This window comes from Rana temporaria, chromosome 1 (assembly GCF_905171775.1).
Source record: "Rana temporaria chromosome 1, aRanTem1.1, whole genome shotgun sequence".
In the NCBI taxonomy this organism is placed as follows: Eukaryota; Metazoa; Chordata; class Amphibia; order Anura; family Ranidae; genus Rana; species Rana temporaria.
The window spans coordinates 174,891,070-174,916,205 of NC_053489.1; the positions used below are offsets into that span (position 1 = coordinate 174,891,070).

The 25,136-nt window shown below is 42.1% G+C and overlaps 1 protein-coding gene across 2 annotated transcripts in view; it reads left to right on the forward strand.

The window, feature by feature from the left end:
- Window positions 1–25,136, forward strand: part of SH2B3 (SH2B adaptor protein 3) — a 184,763-nt gene that overhangs the window by 128,160 nt on the left and 31,467 nt on the right. For both annotated transcript variants that reach the window (XM_040346363.1, XM_040346372.1), the window contains exon 4: window positions 21,365–21,466. In XM_040346363.1, coding sequence (XP_040202297.1) covers window positions 21,365–21,466 — 102 coding nt within the window. The remainder of the gene's footprint in view (window positions 1–21,364; window positions 21,467–25,136) is intronic.

Sequence of the window (25,136 nt, forward strand, 5' to 3'; positions counted from 1 at the left end):
ATTTGTCCTAATATCTATACAGAAGGAGACAATTGCATGCTGAATACACTTTATGCGTATTTTTGCATGGTTGCTGAAAGGGCAGGTGTACTTTAGGAGAGCTGTATATGTCAGTGTTTATGATCCAGAATTGTCACGTGTTTGAGCCACCCATTACTACGAGACTGGAAATAAATCCCCCACAATGCTAAGAGAAGAACCAGATGTGACCTGTGAAGATTTTTCCATATCCGGCCCTCTCCTCCCTTTAAAGTAACTGACCAGCTCTGCCAGCCACTGACTAATCTGCACATTTCATTCTTCAGCAGTGAATTGGAGCAAATTAACAAATGTCAAAAGACATTGCTCAATACTACTGAAGGGAAAAGTCACTGACTAACTACATGCTTGCATATTATGAATTCCATGTACTGTAGGAGTAAACTAATGGCAATGGTGGAATAGGGGAATGTATGCAGCATTAAGGGTACTCCCCTGTAGATGTTGGCTCTTACTGGACTAGGTACACATCATAATGGTTAAATATTTCTTCGGTGACTTGCAGCATTTTATTTCATATCAGTTTTCACGAGAAGTAAAACATTGAGTACTGTAGAAATCCCACAAATAGCAGTTGTATAAAGATATTGACACTCCCCTACCATATGTATCCCTGGCAAACCTTTTTATTTAGGTTTTGGATGGCATAAAGAAGGGTTACACCTTTTATAAAGTTTTTATTGCTGTCTGTGTCCCCATTAGGGCGATTCATCACTGAGTTTTTTTCTTAATGACTGTTGTCACTAAAACAGAAAGTGTGAGCAATCCAACATTTTTGAGTTGCCCCCAGAACAAAAAGTAAGAGATAATCTTCCAATGGGTACACCTGTTCCAGGGACAGTTGTCTAAAGCCTCGTACACACAATCAGTTTTCCAGATGGGAAAACTGTGAGGAGAGCTTTTGGCTGGGAATCCCGTCCGTGTGTATGCTCTTCGCAATTGTTCCGACGAGAAAACTGCCCAAAATCCGCCGGACAAAAAAAGAGAACCAGTTCTCTTTTTTCCCGCCGGGAAATCCAGGGGCTTTTGGCAGTTTTCCTATGGGAAAAACTGAAATGGAGCATACACACGGCCGGGAATCCCGGCCGAAGCTCTATCCCTGTTTTCCTGTTGGGAAAACCGGCCGTGTGTAGGGGAAAGACTGAACCGAGCAGGTTCTCAGGTTTCCCCTCTGGTTTTCCCGGTGGTAAAAAGTCAGCCGAGAAACAACCTGATCGTGTAGCTTTGGGAGACTAACTTCTTGTTGCACCTTCTGGGACAGGAAGTAAAGGTAAATTTCCCCAATGGCACAAAAAAGCAAAAAATAAAGGGACCTTAAAGGGTCACTAAAGGAATTTTGTTTTTTTTGCCGAAATGACAGAAATGTTTACAGGGTATAGAGACATAATAGTTAACTGATACCTTTTAAAACTGATTAAAAATAGATAAAAACCAATCATATAATGTACCTGCAGTTTAGTTTTGTTTTTGCTGTTGTTTCCTGGTTCTCTGATGTACAGAGAAAAAGAGCCAATAGAGGGCAGTGATGGATTGTAAAACAAAACTGGATTGGTGCTGACACAGTAATCACACCTCCTTGATTAGTCACCACAGTGAGAAATCTCCCAGTACTGTGGTGATCAGGAAACAGACAACCAGGAAGTGTCCAGAACAGAGAGGAATTACAGCAACATCAGAGCAAAAACGAACAATGAGGACATGAAACCAGGACTGCAGTAAGGTAAAGGAAGCTATTTAGCTAAAAAAAATGTTTCCTTTAGTGACCCTTTAACCTTTCCCTACTCTACTCAACACAAAAAGAGGTTTTGGCTATGCATACACTTTAAAGAGGAGCTTCACTCCTTCTGTTTTCTGTTATCCGTGATTTCTTCAATTCACGCCATCACCTGTTTAGTGGATCCAGCGTTGTTCTGCTGTGATCCGCTGCGCTGCTACCACACACATTGTCCCACACCACCATCTTTGTTCCCGAGGTCATTGGATGCTAGGTACCTCATGTTGGTTTAGGCAGCCTGACCCTATGATGATGCACACCAAGCATGCACTTCTTGGCCTGCTGTGAATGGAAAGTGAAGCCTCCAGGGATATGTGACATACATTTACCAGGAGGCTTTACAGTGATGGAGATGTCATTCCTGTCTACGTGGGAATAGGGGTTGAGACACCCGCAAAAAATTTAAACAAACCAAGGGGGAAAAAACATCCTTTTTAGACTACAGGGAGAGGGGAAGGAGAGCAATGATACCCAATGCAACCAGAGGAGTGAAGGTCTACTTTAAGTAGAAAAGGTTCCTAGGCAGTTTCTCAGTGTAAACTATTGCACAGTGAAAAATGCTTTCTTTCTAGCATTTTATGTGTAGCTTTGTGAGATGAAAGAAGTAGTAGATATATTGCCAGTGGTGCTGGCCTTCTGTTGCTTTGAGCAATTGGAGCTCTTCTTTTCTGGGAACAAATACAGATGAGCCAAAGTACCCCCAAGGTCAATCATTCTGTATACATTTTACATGTCTTTCTTAGTGCATGAACAATAGTCTGAATACCTCTTGTATGCCCTTGGTATCAATAAATGCTTGGCATTCTTTAGTAACATATGTCTGTTGTTTTATTTTAGGGCCTACATTTGACTAGCTTTTTCTGTCACAAATTTTGTGAATAGTGTCTGAAAGAGAAAAAACACCTTAAGCCCAGGTTCACACTGGGTACGATTTGCTTCGATTTGAGATGCGATTTCACATGTGAAATCGCATCTCAAATCGGCGGCATTTGCCGTCAATGACACCGTTCTAATCGGTGCGACGCCGCATCTGCGGCGCTGCACCGATTTCAAAAAGTTGTTTCTGTACTACTTTTTGCGATTTCGGGCCGCGATTTACGTTTCTGAATCGGTGTATCTAGGTCATTTGCATATTCGACACGTAAATCAACGGAAGCGCCCCTAGAGGCCAGCGTAAATATGCACCCAAGATACGACGGCGTAAGAGACTTACGTCGGTCGTATCTTGGTCAAATTCAGGCATAACTGCCTTTCTAAATAAGCGCATAGATACGACGGCGCTCATTTGGACTTATGACAGCGTATCTGGAGATACGCTGTCGTAAGTCCTTTCTGAATCCCGGCCTTATGCCCCGTACACACCATCACTTTATGTGATGAAAAAAAACGACATTTTCTGTGAAGTAAAAAATTACGTTTTTGAAACTTCAATTTTCAAAAACGACGTTGCCTACACACCATTGTTTTTTCACAATGCTCTAGCAAAGCGAGGTTACGTTCACCACTTTTTTCCATTGAAGCTAGCTTCATAACTAGCTTCTGGGCATGCGCAGGTTTAAAAACGTTGTTTTAAACGTCTTTTTTTTGCTACACACGGTCAATTTTTGTGAAACAAAAAACGACGTTTTGAAAAACGACACATAAAATTGAAACATGCTTCAATTTTTTTTTTGTCGTTTTTCACAAGACATAAAACTACGTTTTCCTCCACACGGTCATTTATATTGACGTTTTTAAAAATTTTGTTTTTTTTCATCACATAAAGTGATGGTGTGTACGCGGCATGAGTCTTTAGGCTGGGTTCACACTATTGTGATTTGGTATATTAGATCCCCGAATCCGATTCAAAATAGCAAGAGATTGTGACTGGCTCTTTTTGGAGTCGGTTTACATATCTCCGATGCAACTCCGGTGAGAATTTGCACAGGAGCCCTGTGCATCTTTTGGTCCGTTTCAGGTCTGAATTCAGCCAAAAATTGAGGCTTAAATTGGACCTGAAACGATGAACCAAGACGTACAGGACCCCTGCTGGGAGCCGCATCGGTATTAGGTGTAAACCGAGCCTAAAAGCGGAGTTCCAGTAGTTTTTCAGTTTATTAAAAGTCAGCAGCTACAAAAAAGTGTAGCTGCTGACTTTTAATAAACAGACACTCACATGCTCCATGGTCCAGAGGTAAGGCCACTCTAAGCCTTGCTCCTCTCTCCCTCCTCTCAGCTGCGCCGGCATTGCAAGTGTGGGCATCCAGCTGTGACAGCTTGCGGCTTCACAGCCTGGTGCGCATGCGCGAGTCGCGCTGCACTCTCCTAGTGGCCAGACAATCTTCTGGGACCTGTGACGTGTCACAGAAGATTGCAGAGAGGGAGGGGCCACATAGAGGGAGAGGAGGAGTCACCTAGGCGGCCAAGCGATGGAAGGAGGAAGTGGGACAGGAAGTAATGTCAAAACCCCCAAAAATTACATGCCAAATGTGGCATGTAAGGGGGCGAGGAGTGCTTAAAGAGGAAGTTCCACTTTTGGGTAGAAGTCAGCTTTAAGTGATTAAACTGACCTCATTCACAGACTGAAGTTCATTCCTTTGATCCAAAGAACCAATAAATACATTGTATCGCTTCTCTATCTCTCTGCCCTAAGGAATGTCTTTTTTTTTTTTTTGACAGCTCTGGCTCTGCACTGTTTATATAGAATCAGGGAAATGTCAGTACAGATGGAGAGGGGGGGTTGAATTCAGATTTTTTTTTAATGATTAATAGTGCAGCTCTATGCCTGTGCATGTGTGGGTGAGGAAGCTGTCATTTGGGCCGGCCACTCAATCAAACAAAGGGGCGGGTCACCCAGTGACATTACCCCGATGACCAGCCCCTTTTTAATTTAGTGGCGGGCTCGAATGACAGCTCATTCTCGGCGCTATTAAGTATAGAAAAAAACCTGACAATTACATTTAAAAGCTGACAATGACAGTCAGCAAGATGGGTTGCATGGTCGAGTCGCTAGAAGAAAGCAATTACTACGCAAATGCCACAAAGTATCCTGCTTACAATACTCCAAACAGCACAGAGACAAGCCTCAAACCTTCTGGCACAAAGTCATTTGGAGTGATGAATTTTGCTTTTTGGCCACAACCATAAACACTACATTTGGAGAGGAGTCAACAAGGCCAATGATGAAAGGTACACCATTCCTACTGTGAAACACGGAGGTGGATCGCTGATGTTTTGGGGATGTGTAAGCTACAAAGGCACAGGATATTTGGTCAAAATTGATGGCAAGATGAATGCAGTATGTTATCAAAAAATACTGGAGGAACATTTTGCATTCATCAGCCAGGAAGCTGTGCATGGAACGTACTTGGACATTTCAACATCACAATGATCCAAAACACAAGTCCAAGTCAACCTGTCATTGGCTACAGCAGAATAAAGTGAAGGTTCTGGAGTGGCCATCTCAGTCTCCTGACCTCAATATCATTGAGCCACTCTGGGGAGATCTCAAACGGGCAGTTCATGCAAGACAGCCCAAGAATTTACAGGAACTGGAGACTTTTTGCCAAGAGAAATGGGCAGCTTTACCATCTGAGAAGAAAAGGAGCCTCCTCCACAAATACCACAAAAGACTTCAAGCTGTCATTGATGTAAAGGGGGCAATACGTGATATTAAGAACTGGGGTATGTAAATTTCTGATCAGGGTCATTCGGCTAGTTTCTGTTGTGATTATGATTTAAAAAGAATAAACACAGTTGATTGATAATAAATGGCTTCAGCCAAACATGAACCACAAGGGAAAGAAATGTTTTTGTGTTATCATTCATAGTCTCTGAAAAATGGCCAAGCAATCATAAATTCTGCCAGGGTATGTAAACTTATGAGCACAAATGTATATGCATTACATTGCAGCGTATTGTGAAAAATAGTTCAGGTTCATTTTTTTATCCACTGATGTGCATCAGGGGGCCCAAAAGTCAACGGGAGCTTGCCCCATGATAACAGACCGTGTGCTTCTGGATTCATTTGGAAAACCCCACCTTAACTAGATGCTGAGCACCAAATTTGAGAAAAAACTTAATGAAAAATACATAAAGACAGGAGTGCATAGGTGTAAAGCCAGCCGTATTATAGCAAAAATTGTGCACAGAAATAGACAAAACTGTCAGAAACTATATTTCTTTTTAAATAGACCCTTTAGTTTTACCTGTAATTACCTACTTTCTTTAGATCATGACTCTTGGCCTTAAAGCTTTACTTCTCTATCTATATGAAAGAGCAGTCCTTGTTTCTATATGTTACATATGTACATGAATAGTTTATGCTGGATTGAACTGCAAGTCTCTAGCATTTGTGACAATTGGTGTAAACTTTGAAAAGTATTAGTGTGTGTCCGGTTTGTAACTATAATGCATATTTCAGGAAGAATGGATTTCTCATTAGTTTTACTTTTGATATATTTACTCATGCTCAAAAGATTCACTGCATTGAGCTTTTTAGATAAGCTGTTGGCCTAAAGATATGGCATTGCCTTCCACATAGTTTCTTCATACCCAGTCCACTTAAAGTGTTAGGCCCCGTACACACGGCCGAGGAACTTGACGTGCCAAACACATCGAGTTCCTCGGCCAGTTCAGCCCTGAAGCCGCCGAGGAGCTCGGCGGGCCGAGAGCTCCCATAGAACAAGGAGGAAATAGAGAACATGTTCTCTATTTCCTTGTCGAGCTCCTCGTCGGCTTCCTCGGCGAAATTGTACACACGGCCGGGTTTCTCGGCAGAATTCAGACAGAAACTCGGTCGGAAGCTGAATTCTGCCGAGGAAACTGGTCGTGTGTACGGGGCCTTACTAAACCCACAACAGTAAAATTAGTCTGTATATGCAGAATAGCATGCTTGTTATACTCACTGTGGAAACTAAGAGGTGGATCCTCGGTATTGTGTAAAAAGGCTGTTTGATCGTGTATGCACAGATCCTCCCCTTCCTGCAGTGTTCCCCTGGATTAGAAACAGTGAGTGTTGTCAGGCTGCACATGCTCAAGTTTGTCTTTTTTGCTGAAGAGAACATTTCTTGTTTGATAGGAGCTAGTCAGGTCACATGGTATTGACATCATATATTTGGGCATGTATATAGATCCTAAATGACAGCCCAGTCCCTCCCTCCTTCATTCCCAGTAACTACCGTATTTATCAGGGTATATCGCGCTCCCGCGTATAGCGCGCACCCCTAAAGTTGCCCCGAATTCCTGTGGAAAAAAGTTTTTTTGTACTTACAGTTTTGGTGTCTTGCGCGGCGTCCATCGGCGGCCTCGTCGGGTCCGGCGTCCGTCTGCGGCTTCGGGTGTCCTCTTCGTCGGGTCCGGCGTCCTTCTGCGGCGTCCTCGCATCCTCCCCGCTCGTTTCCCGCGCCGAGTTTGAATACTGCGCCGACATATACAGAGCGCAGTACACTTGTGTATTGTCGGGCAGGCTCGGCTACTCTCGCGCTGACGTCCTGTACGTCCAGGACGTCAGCGCGAGAGGACCCGAGACTGCCCGACAATACACAAGTGTACTGCGCTCGGTATATGTCGGCGCAGTATTCAGACTCGGTGCGGGAAAGCGGGTATCGGCGTATACCGCGCACCCACGATTTTGCCCTGATTTTCAGGGCAAAAAAGTGCGCGGTATACGCCGATAAATACGGTAATAAAGAACACAGTGTGTAGAATGTCACATGTTGATTGATTGATGATCCACCTCCCACAAAAGTATGTGGACACAGGCTTTAGTGGTCATCCTCATCACACCTGGCACCCCACTGCTGTCTTGCTAACACCCTATCCCCTGTCATCCTCATCACACCTGGCACCTCACTGCCATCTTGCTAATACCCTACCCCCTGTCATCCACATCACACCTAGCTGGCACCCCACTGCCTCCTTGCTAACACCGTACCTCCTGTCATCCTCACCCCCCCCCCCCCTATAACCTGCTTCCAGTTTCTAAACACCTGCACTGACAAAGCAGCTTATTCCAATGTTGAGCTGACAAGGGTCTCTTCCCCACAAATGTGTCGTGGCGAGTAATTTGGTCTGTGGATGTGGGGCATATTAAAATATGGAACACTATGTTAATAATAAAGATGCCACCCCAGGTGAATGACTAAGTGTTACTAAACCCACAACAGTAAAATCAGTCTGTATATGCAGTAAAGCATGCTTGTTATACCCCTTAGTGTGGAGGGTTAATCCTCTGCATTGTGTAAAAAGGCTGTTCGATCCTGTCTTCTCTGATCATCTCCTTCTTCCACTCTCCAAACAATTATGTGATATTTACAGAGTCTATGGAGTCAGGATGCACATGCTCAGTTTGGTGTGTATTGCTGGAGATTTTTTATTTATTTTTCTTGGGAGAGTGTATGTGATCAGCACAGGGCCAATCAGCATTGTTCAGACAGAGGGTCAGGGGTCCAGGACAATCGTGGGAAAAATGAAAACTCCTGATACAGGCATTCCGCAGACACTCATACAAGTCAAATGACTGCTATATCTGCTGATAAAAAATGGTATTTATAAGTTTATATTTTCTAAAACAATTGAATTTCCATGTTTTGTGTACTGTGGGAGACCAGATATAGTGAATTCAGGATCCTGGGTTTAGTAACACTTTAATGTGTTTCTTTAAAGCGGTGGTTCACCCTCCTTAACAACAGTGCAGCATTACATTCGGCATAGTAGCGCGAGCTACAGTATGCCTGTCTGTATTTTTTTATCTCCATACTCACAGTGCTATTGTACATTCAAGATTCCGACTCCCCGGGGAATGGGCGTGCCTATGGAGAGGGAGGATGATTGACGGCCGGCTCTGGCACGTCACGCTCCCCGAAGACAGCCGGAGTAGGTCTCGGCTCTTCACCGCGCCTGCGCACAGGCTATGTGCAGGCGCCGTGAAGAGCCAAGCCTATTTCGGCTATTTCCGGAGAAGCGTGACGTGCCAGGGCCGGCCGTCAATCACCTTCTCTCTCCATAGGAACGCCCATTCCCCGGAATCTTCAATGTACAATAGCACAGTGAGTACCGGGATAAAAAAATACAGACAGGCATACTGTAGCTCGCGCTACTATGCCGAATTTAATGCTAGAGGGAAAAAAATATATATTTTTTTTTATATAGGGTGAACCCCCGCTTTAAGTTCACAAATGTTTTATTGAAAGATTCTCAATACCAAAACAACATAGACTGCAGTATTGGAATCACAAGTAGTGCAAACGAACAACTCCAAGAATCAGTAATCCTCTTAAGAACAGGTAGTAGATGTATAGATGACGTATATCATGAACAGACAACACATGATAAAATATCACAATGAACAAAATAACAAAAACAAGCACTAAAGTGGCGGTGAACAGGAACAAAAATAAAGGGCAATTGAAAGCCTGAAGAAAACTTGATCTTAGGTAATGTGTTTCTTTTAGTACTAGGCAGTCAATAAACAAATGCAACCTTGGGCACTGGCTCCAAGCTAAAGAGAGAATAGGACTTTCTGACAGTCATGTGGGTTCCCATGAAGAATTAGGGGCTGGTGTGCCTATTCAGTAATAAGGAACTACAAAATATGCTTATGATCTGCCACCCAGTTTTCCTAGTAAAGAACTAACTTTCAAAGTGAGAGAAGTTTGTTTTGGAGTGATCATAAGACAAACCTTAGTACATAGTATTGTTGAGCTGCCATGGGTTAAAGCTGAAATGCCCAATGTTAGAGCTGTGTTTTCCTGTAAGAAATTAAGTAATTCCCACATTGGGAGTATTCGAGGAACATATCTGTTTCATTCTGTTAATTGAAAACATTAGCTTGGGGGCTGTTGAAGATTTTTTTAATCTAAGCAGAGGCCTGTCTCAGAACCAATGAATGCCGGAAACAAGTTTGGTTGTAAAGGAGTTAAGGTAGCCCATGGGACTGTTGCTGGTTTAAGAATCAATGCACATCCTGCTTATAGCTCAGAACATAGTTTGGAATGAAACCTTGGCTTATGTAAAAAACACACACAGGTTGTGTAGGTCAGAATGTTCTGGAGAGACCAGAGTCTTCCTGTGGAAAGGATGAGGCAGGTTTAACAAATACATCTGTGCTGGACGCAAGCTGCGACTAAAGGGTATTAGGTGCTTAAACTGAACGGCTAAGATGAAAACGCTTTAGCAAAAATATCAGTGCTGCCCACGGCAGTGACATGTCTGCTTTCATTCTAGAAAGTAGACAGCTAAGATTTTTTACGAACTTCATTTTTATTTTGGACCAGGTATAGTAGACTTAATCCACACTGTTTTTATGACGGCTTTTATCAGCTTTACATATCATTTTTTTCCTTTTTTTTCATCTATTTATTACCAGTTAGCGATTCTCTTGCAGGGGAATAAAACAAAAAGCGCGCAGTGCTCGCCCTCCTACTCCTCCTACAAACTCTAAACCTATATAATTATAGTGAAAATGTCATAGATTGCAAGACATGATTCATATACATTTTTTTTTTATAGATTTCAAATCAATAAATACGCGAGATCACAAAAAATGGAATAACCTGATCAATCAATAAATAATATAATGTGAACAAAATGCATGTAAAAAACGAATTGTGAAAAACTAATTACAATAATCCAGTCCTATCAAATCAACAATGCAATGAACAATATAGTCAATCGTGATAAACAAATATGGAAAAATATGTGACTCTTCAAATATATCAAAGAGTCCCAAAACAACCATGTGATCACTCATAGAATGTGTCCTAATTTACCAAAAGGTGTTCAAATGTTCATGCGAATTCTCTTCAATAAAAACCGTCACCATAACAATACCAACACCTTCATCCATCAAAATAAAAAGGTGGACACTTAAGTACGATTAGTGGCCAACCGAGCGTCTGATTTTTGTCAAAAGGGCGTGTGCCAGGATATTGTCTTGCATACTAACGGTACACAATTGTCGTAACACAAACGTAGAGACGTACTGCGAGTTTGTACTTTCGACTTTTGTGTGACGGATGTACTGACCATATGAAAAGCAGACATCAAATCGTCCGCTGAAAGTTTACTAGCCATCCAACATTTGTTGGCCCGAAAGTTGGACAACAATTGTCAAAAGGAGCGTACTAACGGAAAGATTTTAGGACAACAGACAATCCCCTTTCAATAATCGTACCGTGTGTACGAGGCTTAACCCTCATGCCAGGATCTCTTCAGTTACAGGAGGTAAAAGAGGGAAGAATCAACTTTACCATAGGGCTATAGCCGAATGCTCCTTCTTGCTTGCTCTTTGGTACGCGGCTTTTTTATATGGCGGTGGGCACCTTATTCATCTGTGGATTCACTGCAGTGTTGTTTCAACCAATATATATGGATCAATGTTCTGCATATAGAGTGGTTTGAGCTGATTTACCTTGATTGGTGTATGCCCTGGAGGTCATCCATCTCACATTTAATCCTCTTATCATTTGAGGACTTCTGTGGACTTATTATTGGCGCAGTCTTATTTTTCCTATGTAGTGAGCAGTGTGTGGAGCTCATATTTATCTATCTACTTAAATGAGTTGTAAAGGCAGAAGGTTTATGCATTATATGCATTAAGATAAAAAGCCTTCTGTGTACAGCAGCCCCCCCTAACACCTGAGGACCCTCTCAGTCCAGCGATGTCCATGAGTGTCTCAGCGATCCGAGATTCCCTCTCTGGATTGACTGAGGTCCAGCAATGGCCCCATTGCTGTCAAAGTCAGCTAGCCAATCAGGGAAGAGAGTGGGCCGAGTCAGGGCTCTGTGTCTGAATGGACACACAGAGCTGTGACTCGGCTCGGGTGCCCCCATAGCAAGCTGCTTGCTGTGGGGGCACTGAACAGGAGGGAGGGGCCAGGATTACAAAGGAGGGAACCGAGAAGGGGCTACTCTGCGCAAATCCATTGTGAAAAAGCAGGTAAGTATAACATGTTTGTTATTTTTATAGGGAAAAAAAGGAGACTTTACAATCACTTTTAGGATACGGTTAACATGGGACATTGAATTTAGTTAAACACTGCTATATTGTCTGCTTAATGCAGACAATACCCACGTCTGCATTGAGTTTCTCCCATGCAGTCCTTGTCCTATTAATCCAAAGGCTTTATACTTCCTAATAAGGACAAAAATGTGCTTTGTAAGAGACGCTTCTGCCTTTTCTTTCCCCTGCAGCATAAAACCAAAATACACAGACACATTGTAAGTGGTTTGTTCTCCCATACCCTCTGAGAGCCAGTTTACACTGGGGCGGCACGACTTCAGGGGCGACTCGGCAAGTCGTCCTGAAGACGACTTCAGAGGCAATTAGCAAAAGTCAATGCAAATCGCCCCGAGTCTCCCCCAAAGTCGTACAAGAACCTTTTTCTTGTACATCGCTCCTATTAGAACGGTTCTGGTGAATAGAATGGGACGCGACTTGTCAGGCGGCTGAGTCGCCTGACGAGTCGTCCCAGTGTGAACCGGCTCTAATAGGCACTGTTTAACCCCATCAGTGCTGCACACCTGTATGCTGTCATCTAATACCTGCACTTGTCACAGTTATGCAACCTCTGTGTGTGGCCAATATATCAATTTCTACAATAAGAAGCCATCCTTGTCTTTCTGTCAGCGGGTATTGCTAGACAGACCCTCACATTCTCCATCTGTAGGGGACTTTAGCCATTGTGACTTTGTCAGTACAGTATAATATAGTTGGCATTACTTGGAACATCTGTCATGGATATTCTGGGACCTGCTGGCTTAAATGAGACATTCCCATCCACAGCCCTGTTCCTGTGATGAGCCCTTTTTTGCCACCAAGCTTTGCCACTTTGCATTTTTCTTTAACTTCAATTGTACTAATTGTAATCTCTATGAAATAAACTAGTAATCTCTTATTTTTTCACCCTTACAGGCAAATAAATATGAAGATAAAGTCAAGTTTTATTGCCCCACCCAGAAATGTTGTCACTTATATGCCTGTCATTTGTGGCATTTTTGCAAATCTGGGCCTATCTGTTAATATTTAAGGCATGTCTGAACTACTTTATGTAAAGGCATCCCCCAGTCCACACAGTTGTTGCTTTATCTTGTCTCATAAATAGAAAGTCTGGGGTGGTTATTCTCTTTTAACATCACTCAATAGGAAGTAGGCCCTTTCAAGATTTAATTACCTGATAGCTAACTGAGATCTTCAAGCGTTAAATGGGAGTAGAGTACGTTTTGTCCTTTGGAGTAGGTCACATTGGAGAATTTAAAGTGGAACTAAACTGTTTATGAACACCACAAACTGAAAATGCTATTTTTTTTATATTTAAATCATACTTACCTATCCACCCATTTCTTTATGCTTTATTTTGTTGAGAAATCAAAAAACACCCCCTAGGATTTATTGCTGCACCAATCTTGAGTAAGGGCAGATGTTTCATGCAACATTTACTTCCTGGAATCCATCTGCCCTTAGCTCATGCGTGCAGGCAGGATGGCCTGCTGATCTGAGAAAGCCCTTCCCCCTCCTTCAGAATGGAAAAAATACCATTGAACACTCCTGGGATGTAGGACATCATTTTGTCCTAGGCCAGAAACCAGGAAGCAACCGAAGAAACGTTAAAAAAAAAAAAAGTTAAAACAAGTAAATATAATGTACACTATTCACTAATGCTAGCAGTATAAGGATTAAAATGTTTATTGTTGATTGAGAGGGTTTAGTCTCACTTCAATGCAATCAGCATGAAGGGCAAAGATGATGATGATACTTTACTAATGTGTGACAAAGCACATTGCCATGGCACCTGTACACCCCTTGCTGGTGTGTTTAGAGAGTGAGGTGGACATTTCTTTGGCTACCTGTGGCTATGGTCATTTATAGTAAAGTGGGAAGTTAGTAGACCTCTGCAGTATTACTTACAATCATGCAATCACTGTTATTTACACAGTCAATTATTAGACGTCATTAGAAATCAGTCTCCAGTCCCTGCAATAAATGGCGCAACTTGTAAAAGGTTCATTTGACGGTTGATAAGGTGTATTTAAATCTTTTTTGCAGAATTGTCTCAGATAGAATTTTGTTTGCAACACAATACTTATACATGCTATACAATTTACTCTAATGTGGAAGAGGTTCTTTTTACCTCTTACTTTCTTATCACTGATATGGCAATATTTCTTAATGAATTAGTTGCAGCCATAGCACCAAAATGTTAAAGCATACCTCCCAAGCATCTCAGAATCGCCGTGACCAACCCGAGATTTGATCTAAATCCTGTTGAATCCCGGGGTCCAGTGCCTGAACCAGTTTCGGGAGGGGGGGATCATGTTGGTATGGGAGAGGACTTGTGCTAGAAGGTGGGGGTCTAATATGTACTGGGGGGGCACGTTAGGATGGAAGAAAACTTATGCTAGAAGGTGGGGTGGGGGTCTGATATGTACTGGGGGGGGGGGGCTTTGCCCAGCTGTGAAGCTGTATACCGATACCTAGCGAGATTAAGAGCACAAGAAATCCCTTAATTGGAAATATTAGTACCACAGAGCCAAACAGCATAAATTAATGGAAAACTAAAGTAGTATTAAACAGGGCAGGTAACAAAGGATGTACACGTGCAGGAGTGATTTGGGGAGTTAAGGGTAAGAGGATATGTACTGGGGGAGGCATTTTGGGGGCAAGAGAGGACTTGTGCCAGAAGGTAGGGTGGGGGGTTTAAATCCACTCACCCATCCACTCACCCATCTAGAACAAGTCCTCTCCTCCTCCAAAGTGCCCCCCCAGTACATATCCTCTTACTCTTAACACCCCAAATCACTCCTGCACGTGTACATCCTTTGTTACCTGTCCTATTTAATACTACTTTTTCATTAATTTATGCTGTTTGGCTCTGTTGTACTCACATTACTTGTGCTCCTAATCTCGCTAGCTACCAGTATGTAGCTCTTGTGAATTGCTATTTATCATTATCTTGTATGAAATAAAATCTTAGAGTCATTTCAAAAAAGAACAAAGAGGTTTTAAAGCTGAGTTCCACCCAAAAGTCTTTTTAAGGGGTGAGGGTCAGGTACCTAGTTTTGACAGGTACCCAGCTCCCACTTCCGGTTCTCGTCGCCTCACTGCCTAGGCGACTTCTCCTCTCTCCCTCCCACTCTGCAATCTTCTGGGACACATCATAAGTTCCAGAAGATTGCCTTACCACTAAGAGAGCGCAGCGTGACTTGTGCATGCGCAGTTCCTAACCGGCTGTGAAGCCGCAAGCTGTCACAGCCAGGTGCCCACACTTGCAATGTTGTGGAGAGGCGAAGAAGAGGAGCGAGGCTTCAGGCGGCCGCATCGCTGGACCATGGGACAAATGAGTGTCTGTTTATTAAATGTCAGCAGCTATACTTTTTGTAGCTGCTGACTTTTAATAAACTTGCAAACGAGTGGGACTTTGCTTTAAGTGAAAGTGATTTTGTTACTTATGGAAGTTTACAACTGGTTCACATTGTTAGGATCCATAGTTTTATATTACAGAAATTAAAGTGGAAGTCCACTTAAAAGCTAACTGAGCTTAAAGGGATTGTAAAGGTTCGTGTTTTTTCACCTTAATGCATCTTATGTCCTGAGACCTAATGCCGCGTACACACGATCATTTTTCGGCTTGTAAATACAACGTTTTTTAAAAATGTCATTTAAAATGATCGTGTGTGGGCTTCACATCATTTTTCGGCTTTTGAAAAACGACAAAAAAAAATTCGAACATGCTGCATTTTTTAATGACGGTTTAAACAATGTCGTTTTACGGGTTGTAAAAAATGATCGTGTGTGGGCTAAAATGACGTGAAAAACGTGCGCATGCTCAGAAGCAAGTTATGAGACGGGAGCTCTCGTCTGGTAAAACTAGCGTTTGTAATGGAGTAAGCACATTCATCACGCTGTAACAGACAGAAAAGCGCAAATCGTCTTTTACTAACACAAAATCAGCTAAAGCAGCCCCAAGGGTGGCATCATCCGCATGGAAGTTCTCCTTTATAGTGCCGTTGTACGTGTTGTATGTCACCGCGCTTTGCTAGAGCATTTTTTTAAAACGATCGTGTGTGGGCAACGTCGTTTTATTGATGTACTTGGAAAAAAAACAACCCTTTTTCTAGATGCAGAAAAACGTTGTTTTTTACAAGCCGAAAAAATTATCGTGTGTACGCGGCATCAGACTCCCGGCCAATCAGGTCTTAGGACCCGCTTTCTGATTGCCCCCTGATTGCCCGGGAGGAGAAGCAGGAAGACACTGAATATTAATGTCACACTACTGGGGGCTCAGGTCGCAGGGCTCTGCGCCCTGAGCCCACCCTTTTTTTAAGCCAATTAGAGCCTCAAGCTCTAATCATTTGCTAAAAATAAAAAATAATAAAAAAAAAACATTAAAATCCATCCGTCTGGCACCCTGCATGGAGATTAGAGGCCTGTCGCATGGATTGGGGGGCGGCACCCCTAATGGAGCTGCCGCCACTGCTTGATACAGTCTTTTTATTTTCTTGCAGGGGTAGCCTACAAGCCATCAAACTACATGTTAGGTGGCATTTATCAAAACTGGAGCAGTTTGTTCAATGAAGCTTTGAAAATGGAAGCTAGAATGTAAACACGCACAGCTTCTCCAGATTCTAGCTGCTCCAGTTTTGATACTTTCCCTTATTGTATATGGCTCTGTTCACACCTGAACACGAAGGTGTGCGAGCAATTTTGCGCATTTATGGCAGCCCATTCATTTCATGATCTATGGGTGACAATTGCACAAAAGAAGTGAAGGCACCTTTTTTGTAAATCACACTGCAACACATGGCATTGAGCACATATGTGTTGGCTGGTGTATTTGGGGTTCCCCATGCGTTGCAGTAAAACGTGTGATATTGCAAACATTCCCAAGACATATAAGTGTGAATGATGCCTAAAACTGTTTACAGAAAAGATGTCATGTAAATTCATATTAGCTAATGTTGCAATATTTGTTCTCGTTCAACATTGTCCTCCTCTAAAGAAGTTGATTTTTTTCCCAACAAAACACATGAGTAAGCCCTTTGTCCAACCTGCACAAGCCTAGATGGTACTCATAGAGACCAGAACAATATGAATATCAGAAGAGCTAATCTCTTTATATGTTATAAATAACCATGCAACTAGGAAGGAGGGTTTAAAGTGATTGTAAAGTCTTGTTTTTTTTTTCTATAAAATTAACAAACATCATACTTACCTGCTCTGTGCAGTAGATTTGCACAGAGCAGCCCAGATCCTCCTCTTCTCGGGTCCCCCAACGACGCTCCTGACTCCTGTTGAGTGCCCCCAAAACAAACAGCTTGCTATAGAGGCATCCAATCCAAGCTGCAGCTCCATGTGTCCATTTAGACATGGAGCTGTGGATTGGCTCTCTCCTGATTGGCTAACTGATTTTGATGGACAGCAGTGGGAGCCAATGGCGACGCTGCTGTATCTCAGCCAATCAGGGGGGAGAGTCCCGGACGGCCGAGAGACTTGTGGACATCGCTGGACAGAGATGGGCCTCCGGGAAGTATTAGGGCGGCTGCTGCACACAGATCCATTAAGATAAACCTTCTGCCTTTACAACCACTTTAAGATTGTTTTAATTTCTGTTTAATAGAATGTAACCAACCATTCAGTTAATTTTTTTTTTTTTATTCTGAACTTCTTTGTATGAAAATGGATACCAATAAAATCCCAGCTTTTATGATTTTGGACATATACGTTTGTAAAGTGGTATCATACACCAAAGATATACTTATCTGTCTTGTGTTGGAATGTTTTTGCTGGATGCTTACTGGTTTATTGTTTGTTCTATGTGTTATATATTTATGACAAGAAAGTCACGTTTACAGAGTTCAATAGCTCAAGTTTCAATTCTGCACACACACACAGCTGAATCAGGATGTTAGTACGCTTAGTTTACTTTTATGTAATCCATTAAAGGGGTTGTAAAAGGTTTGTCTTTTATTTTCTAAATAGGTTCCTTTAAGCTAGTGCATTGTTGTTTCATTTACCTTTTTCTTTGATTTCCCTTCTAAATGTTTTTTTTTTCTTTGTTTGAATTTCTCACTTCCTGTTTCTCCTCAGTAAGCTTGCCCCCATCATCCGAGCCGTTCTGGCTGGGGGTTAGTCATCCAGAACAGCTTACTGAGGAGGAACAGGAAGTGAGAAATTCAGACAAAGAAAACAAAGGAAAAAAAAAACATTTAGAAGGGAAATTGAAGGAAAAGGAAAGTGAACCAACAATGCACTAGCTTAACCGATTTAGAAAATAAAAAATGAACCTTTAAGGCTCAAATTGTAGAAGGGTGTGCAGAGCCTGTGTTCTCTTCTTGATGTGTTATTTAAGTCAAGTTGTGAATACTTGTTGAAGTAATTAATGGACATTTTGTTTTTGTAGCTGTGTGAAAGCTCGGAGCCTAAAAGTGGTTGTGTATAGGGATGCCTCTCCTGCATTACAGACATACACAAACCGTTTCCCCTATGATTTGAGTGTTGGGAAAAGGGGGCTGGAGTGAATCATTACACTACTGGTTGAACACAAAGCGGGTTTAAGCCCAAACACCAAATTGTAATGGATGAAGGTTCTGACACCCCCATGTATACACAGCAGGTGCACTGTACATGTGGCTTTACTCCACGTTTTATGGACAGACCTTCGTTGTTTATGTCACCAAGCTGTCACCTTCCTATAGACGTGTCAGATATGTGCCGAATTAGCACACTTTCTATGATTTTTTATCATGCCGATGACTTTGGAGCAGGTGTACATTGGTTCTGGACTAATAGAAAGTTGCATGTTTTTTTTTTGTCCTGGAACACAGATGGACGTCTGTGGTTTCAGATTTAGCCAATCAGCATTATACATCATACTGGGTAAATCAGATTTCCTGGCACGTGGGGTCTTTGCTCTCTTCTCACCAAAAAAGACCCCGTTGTTCCAGTAAGTCAATATTAAATGACTAGTGTGAGCCCAGAAACAGAGGCGCGCATTTATTCCTCAGTCTGTATGTGCATGATGTGTAAATACACAGTGCCGCCATGGAATTGCACTGTTTCGTTTTTATTTGAAAGAAAACAGCGCTTTACTTGTAACCCATACACTGCTGGTATGATTAGCTGTTTGTTTTTTTCAGTCAGCACTCTGATTTCCTCCATAAAGAATATGTTACCCCAACATATGTGTCTGATGTACCATGTACTTGTGTTAAAAAAAAGTATCCTGTTCTCTTTGTATTGTTAATAACATAGTTCACTGGAGTATGAGGGTGATTTACTAAAGTCAAATAGGCTATTCACTTTGTAAGGGAAATTTCCCCAGAGCTTAGTGAATGTGGAGAAAGTAGTCTTTGCACAGAAATACCTAATCACATACGAGGTAAATAAAAAAAACAGCATTTTCGCTTGCACTTGATTGGATGATGGAATTCAGGAGAGCCTTCTTTTGCAGCTTCCCTTCTAAAGAGAACAGCATATTTGCCTTTAATTCGCAACCCCAGTGTCTTTATGCTACAGGTCATGATGGCTGTGAAAATATGATTCTCGTCTGGAAAGTACAACCAGGGCTTGCAGATGGGTCACAATGGGTGACATCCCTCGCTTGTCTGTGCGTGTCTTACAGTGAGACTTAAAGGGTTACTAAAGAATTTTTTTTTCTTTAAAATAGCCAATATGTTATACTTACCTCCACTGTGCAGTTCTGGAGCTCATGGAGGACATAACAAGGAGGCAGAAAAACACAGTAAGGCTCCTTTCACACTTGTGCAACTTCTCCTGCGATTTTGGACATCAAAATCGCATGAAAAGTCATACCCCATGATTCCCAATGATAACCATTCATATATGTGAGACTTCAAGTCGCACCAACTTCAAAGTAGTCCCTGTAGTGCTTTGGTCTGACTTGGTCCATAGACCTCAAGATTACACAGGCATTCCCTGAAGTTGTGGTAAAGTCGTGGCAGAAGCAATGGCTGTTCATGGATTATTTTTGGAGTATAGGGATATTGTTTTGTGTCACTTTAAGACTGAGATTCTGTTAGCAGGGCTTGTGTATCTTTTATTTATTAGTGTGTTTTGATGTTGTAATAGAGTAACATAATTTTATGCTGAACTCTATGTATACATTTTATGTAGGTGTGGTTTGCGAGTGCTCAGCTGCGATATATCCATTTGAGGAATTACATGTTAATTTACAAAAACAAAGATAATGTATACAGAGATCTATTAAAATGTAGCATATGCCTCACAAAAATCCGAATGTGTCTGGAATTCAGCTCAGGAGCGGGGGAGCTACAGAGGAGAAGGAACGTTTTCTTTTGTTCTATAACTGAGAAACCCAGGTTAAGTGCCGATTCACACCAGCGTGATGTCAGACATCGCACGTGATTCGCACCACACTGCTGTGCAGATCACATGTGGTGTCTGTGCGAGGGGAATTCAGCTATACACATTGTATGGCTGAATTCGCATCGCATTTGGCCCAAATTGGTCTGGACCATAATCACAACTATGTGATCCGATTCCTGTCCGAATTCACAGTTCTCACTGCAAAATGCGAACCGATCTGGGGGTGTCAATAACTTTCTATTGACACCCGCAGAGGTTCGCATAGGGCAGTGTGAACTGCCTGCGAGTTCTATGCGATGTGAGAATCGGGACTGGAATCGCACTGGTTCTCATATCGCGATGGTATGAACCGGCACTAAATCCCCTCTGACTTACAATGCACAAGCCGGGTACACAAAACATCAGGCATAGGGCTATTCCCATCATGCTGATCATACACTATACAAACTATAATAGATTGTTTAGGTTTGTCCATAGATTTGGTAAGTTTAAAGAAGGTTGTACAGGGATTGTACAATAGTGTGTATAGCCAACCAACGGTCTGCCATCAACTATGTAGCGCAAGGACCTGGCTGATTTGATACAAATGGAATGTATAGGTGTTTCCTTCTTACATAGTTTCCTAAATCTATAGGAGATTTTACAGAGATTGTACAATAAGATGTGTATGGTGTATGGCCACCTTAAGGTGTTTTCCTTCCCTGGTTCCTCCATTGGGATTAGAACTATTGATACAACTCAATGTATAGGCCTGAGGCCTCGTACACACGACCGGGTTTCTCGTCACCCCCCAGTGGCGCGTGGCCGGAGGCCGTATATTGACGGCCTCCCGGCAGATCAGAGCCACCTTGCGGCCGTAAATAGTTATTTACGGCCGCATGATGGGAAGTGGTTACGGGACAAGAATCTATTTATAATTTTTTTGGGGTTAAGAAAAACACTTTATTCCTCTAACTGTAGCACAGAAAGAAACTAAAACCTGGCAGGGGTTCTAATCCCTCTCCACTCTACCCAAACTTTAAAAAAAGGTTTTGCCTTTAGTTGGGTGCACCATGGCCATTACTATTAAAGGTGCCTCAGACAGGTATTAACCTTGATGACAGATTGGCTTGATCATCTCTGTTTATAACAGGTCCTTGCTTTAGTAGGTGAGAGTTTAACAAAGTGTTGTATTTGTATTTTATACTTCATTTTCTTATAGCCCTACATCTTTCTGTCCTCTGCAGTGTTCCAAACCAAAATTACGGGTTCATTGTTCTGCCATCCATGAAATTAGAAAATGCAGCCGCCTGGAGATGCCGGATAACATTAACACATTTGTGCTCAAGGTAAGAGCTTTGCAGAGAAAACAATGTGTAAAAGACAGTGGGGAGGATTTACTAAAGGCAAATAGACTGGGCACTTTGGAAGTGCAGTTGCACTCATTTTCACCAAAGCTTAGTAAATGTAGTGAAGCCCTGCTGATTTTTTTTTGTCTTCCTTGCTGATTGAGTATTCTTTAAAAAGTGAAGCTTTTCACTAAGCTCTGGGGAAAATTAGTGCAACTGCACTTTCAAAGTGCCCAGTCTATTTGCCTTGGTCTCCAGATTGATCTGATTTTCTCCTGTTATTACATATCAGTTTTACATACATTTATTTATGTATCTGCATAGCTGGCCAGTACTAGAAATAGCCTTTTATACTTAAAAAATTGTGTTTTATGTCTTGTATTTTCTTTATTATGTTAATAATCAAAATATAAAACCTTTAAAAGTGTGTCTCTATTTCACATTTAAAGCCCAACTCTGGGCTAGATGTTTTTAAAATGTTCTCTTAGAGGTTGGAAAAAAGCTGCTCTGGCTGCAATACCCTTCTTCATTCTTGGAATATGTACCCCTTCCATGCAAGAGGTCCTCAGTCTTCCAGATTGAATGATGTTCAGGGTCACCCAACCTAGAAGACTGAGGAAAGCTTGTGAGTGCAAAGTGTCATAGCTCTGACCACAGAGTAAAATGAAAGGATGTGTTTTTGGACAGCCGCACTCCAAAAAATTTTGCCTTTATTGGTAAAAAAAGAGATCAAAAACTACAAATCACAGCAAAAACTGAACACACTAGTCCTTAGCGCTTAATCATAGCTTTTTGTAGTTTTTGATCCTTTTTTTACCAATAAAGGCAATATTTTTTGGAGTGCGGCTGTCCAAACACATCATTTCATTTTGCTATATTCATTGCCAGCACCCGTGGCTTCTGAGAAGAGGATAATTACAAACTAGACCAACCTGGAGCAGTAACTCCCTTTCCCTATCTGACCTCAGAGTGCAGCGCTGTGCACTCACAGTGCATTGATGCAGAGAGTGGAGCTGATGTCATAACATTAGTTAGGCTTCCTGAATCATCCAGGACTGCCCATCTCCTGGAACGGCCTGAAGAGGCCCCCAGCATGTCACATGATTCCTAAGAAGACATTAGAAAAAGGTAAGTCAAGAAAGAGAGCATGACATATTGCTGGTGACGGGGAGGGGGTCTTAATAAAGGGGCTGCTGTATGAGTAGGAGGTGCTCTTTGAGCCTAGATTTGAGCCTTAAATAAGCAACTGTGCTACTTGCCTGGTTTAATGCTTTCCGGGGTTGATTTACTAATACTGGATAGTGCAAAATTTGGTGCAGACCTGCACAGAAACCAATCAACTTCCAGGTTTTATTGTCAAAGCTTAACTGAACAAGCTGATGTTACCAGGTGATTGGCTACCGTGAACAGCTGCACCAGATTTCGCACTCTGCAATTTTAGTAAATCAACCCCACTTAGTCACTGGTCCAGCATGCAGCAAATGACCTGGTCTTCATATTTTTTTTCTGTGTTTGTGATTAAGGCCCCTTTCACACATGCGGACCTTTAATTTCATCAGTTCAGTCACGTTTTTTCAAATGAAAGCGGATGAAGTTTTAGGGCCCTTTCACACGGGGCTCCGCTTTAGCTCAGCGGGGATCGCTCCATCGATCCCCGCTGAGCAGGCAGATGACAGGTCTGTCTCTGCACACTGTGCAGGGACCGACCTGTCAGAGCGCCGCTCTCCCCTATAGGGGAACAGATAACGACGGACAGTAGAGTCCGTTGTCACCCGATCCGATCCGTCAGATGGAAGGAAAAGTAGGGTTTTCCTCTGTCACACTTCGGTGGATTGGAGCGGGTCAGGTATCAGCGGGCATGTCACCACTCCATAGCGGTGCACGGAGCGCCCGTTCAGGTTCCCCCTGAAAAAACTGTCAGGCAGACCTGAATAGTCCACCCGTGTAAAAAGGGCCCTAGATCAGTTTCTCATCAGTTTCTTATCAGCTTCACATGAGTTTTTTTACATTCACTACCAATTACAAAACGGATACAAAAACGGACCATTTCTCTTTTTACATCAGATTTATGTCTGTTCCGTTTTAAATAGGGCTTTGATACATTTAAAAAAAGGTATTTTAAAGGAAGCGGATGTAAACTGATGTAAATGGATGATGATCAGTTTACATCTGTTTTTCCATAGAGATGCATTGATTTCCTTTTTTCATCTGTCAACGGATGGATGAAAAATGGACAAACGGTCCACATGTGTGAAAGGGGCCATAGAAACAATTGAAGCCCTTGAATCACAGTTAAAATCAGGAAACTAGTATTTTAATTCAGAAAAGTTCATCATCTGCCACTTTATTAGGCCCCTTTCATGCAGGCTTTTTGATCAAGTCCACCTGTCAGTTTTTCAGCCGGACCTGATGGGACGCTTCATACACCTCTACGGAGAGATCGATGTCAGTGGTGACATGTCCTCTGACATCCGCCGGTATCTGATCTGATCCTGTCCGTGATATCCAGACAGATGGAAACCATATTTTCACCCGTCTAAAGAATTAGATTGAATTGGATCGGATGAAAATGGACAGGCGGTCCATTTTCATCCAATCTCCATAGAGGACAGCGGGGCTTTGACAGGTCCATCTCCGCACAGTGAGCGGAGATAGACCTGCCATCCACCTGCTCAGCGGGGATCAGCAAAGCAATCCCTGCTGAGCAAAGCAGAGTCCAAACACGGACAAGCCTGTGTGAAAGGGGCCTTAGCCTTTAAAAAATTAGAATCTCTAAGGGTCTGGCGTTCATATGCAGCCCTAAAAATGCTAGTGAAGATTTGAAAGAAAAGATAACTGTCACTAAGAATGCAGCAATTGACTTTAAAAAGATATGTAAATGTTTAATTTCTGCAATTTCCATTCCAAAATGTAATTAAGAAATGAAGTTTAGAGAGAGCTGTTGAAGTGATGACCAATACATTTCTTCCAAAGAACTGCTTGCAGAATGGTTAGGTATGCCAAATAGAACCAGCATGAAACCAGGTGAAAAGTCTAGCTATCTGGAAAGTAGTGGTGCTCCAGTCCATTGGTCAGCATTGTTTGCACCAATATAATCTTTGTGGAAGTCATCACAAGGAAACCTTATCTGCAATCTCATCAGAAAAATCAGAGTCCGAATTTTGCAACATGACATTTATATAAGCCAGAAGCATATAGAGCCAAGTGCTGTGGTCTGATTGAACAAAACTGAACTCTGAATACAATCACAAAATGTAGGGTTGGAGTAAAAAAGTATATCATTTAAAGAAATAAAGTTAGGCAGTTGTGTTTTTGGGTTGTCTAAAAGCCAGTGGCTTGCAAAATGCTGAACGGGTATAGAGAAGGATGGAGATTATACTAAGTGACAACAAATCCTTGGGAATATTTAAGAAACTGAAAGGAGGTTGGGTATTTCAATAAAGCAGTCTCCAAAAACATACCCTAAATTTAAGTGGAGTTCCACAAAGATTTTTTTTTTTAGCCAAAAACTCCTAAAAAATAATTAGAAAAAATAAAGAAAACATTTTTTTTTATACTCACCTGAAATACCTGTTGCTATGCGGAAGTCCGTAATCTGCCGCAGTCTAGCTTCTTCTTCATCTTCTTCTAGTGAATGGGGCGCGCTGCTTTCTGGGAACTGTGTAATTCC